This window comes from Psammomys obesus, unplaced genomic scaffold (assembly GCF_907164565.1).
Source record: "Psammomys obesus unplaced genomic scaffold, mPsaObe1.curated_primary_1811, whole genome shotgun sequence".
Lineage (NCBI taxonomy): Eukaryota > Metazoa > Chordata > Mammalia > Rodentia > Muridae > Psammomys > Psammomys obesus.
In genome coordinates, this window is record NW_026592509.1 from 854,311 (window position 1) to 855,613 (window position 1,303).

Sequence of the window (1,303 nt, forward strand, 5' to 3'; positions counted from 1 at the left end):
CGCCGCGCCGCCCCGCGCCCCCACCGTGCGCCTACCTGGACCTCGAGCCGTCGCCGTCGGACTCCGAGGACTCGGAGAGCCTGGGCGGAGCGTCGCTCGGTGGCCTGGAGCCCTGGTGGTTCGCTGACTTCCCCTACCCATACGCCGAGCGCCTCGGGCCACCGCCCGGCCGCTACTGGTCGGTCGACAAGCTCGGGGGCTGGCGCGCCGGCAGCTGGGACTACCTGCCCCCGCGCGGCGGCCCGGCGTGGCACTGCCGCCACTGCGCCAGCCTGGAGCTGCTGCCGCCGCCGCGCCACCTCAGCTGCTCGCACGACGGCCTAGACGGCGGCTGGTGGGCGCCTCCGCCCCCACCCTGGGCCGCTGGGCCCCCGCCCCGGCGCCGGGCGCGCTGTGGCTGCCCGCGACCGCACCCGCACCGCCCGCGGGCCTCGCACCGCGCGCCCGCGGCCCCGCACCACCACCGCCACAGGCGCGCAGCGGGCGGCTGGGACCTCCCGCCGCCCGCGCCCACCTCGCGATCCCTCGAGGACCTGAGCTCCTGCCCGCGGGCGGCCCCCACGCGCAGGCTTACCGGGCCCTCGCGCCACGCGCGCCGCTGCCCGCACGCTGCGCACTGGGGGCCGCCGCTGCCCACCGCACCGCACCGGAGACACCGGGGCGGGGACCTGGGCACGCGCAGGGGCTCTGCGCACTTCTCCAGCCTGGAGTCCGAGGTATGACGCGGCTCCGGGGAGACCCCCGCCACCCCCTCGGTCAGCGCAGGCCACGGCCCGAGGGGGCGCACTAAGTGGACAGGACCCGCATGGGTTGGGAAAGACAGAAACGGACCTGGCCGGACCCCGCCTGGAGCAGCGTCCTGCGCCCCACCCCCCTCCTCGCCTTGGGGGAACCATGAGCCAGAGGGGACTTGGTCGCCCAAATCTCACCCATCCTGAGAGCAAGGGGGCGGGGCTCTTGGAGCCCACCGACTCTTTTTTTAAAAACAAAAACCCGAAAAGGGCTTTTTAATGTCACCTGATTTGGCCGGAGGTGTGGGTGGGAGTCACGCCACGCCCCACCCTTACGCTTGGGGCCATGACCCTCACATCACTGTGCAGCTCCCTGACCCCAGACACACCTCCCAGGGAGCCTGTTTTTAACCTTTCATTCATCAGGACTCAAAACTGTGAGACGAGTACGCCAAACTGTGACTCCAGACCTTGGCCCCGCCACACAGAAACCCCTGACCCCAGACTGTGACTTCCAACACCTAAAATGATCATCTGACCCCAGACTGTGCCCCGACCAGACTGTGACCCTT

At 71.1% G+C, this 1,303-nt stretch overlaps 1 protein-coding gene across 1 annotated transcript in view; it reads left to right on the forward strand.

The window, feature by feature from the left end:
* Positions 1-816, forward strand: part of Grin2d (glutamate ionotropic receptor NMDA type subunit 2D) — a 39,067-nt gene extending 38,251 nt beyond the window's left edge. Inside the window, exon 15 of the mRNA XM_055613454.1 lies at positions 2-816. Coding sequence (XP_055469429.1) covers positions 2-722 — 721 coding nt within the window. The 3' untranslated portion in view covers positions 723-816. The remainder of the gene's footprint in view (position 1) is intronic.
* Positions 817-1,303: the final 487 nt, after the last annotated feature.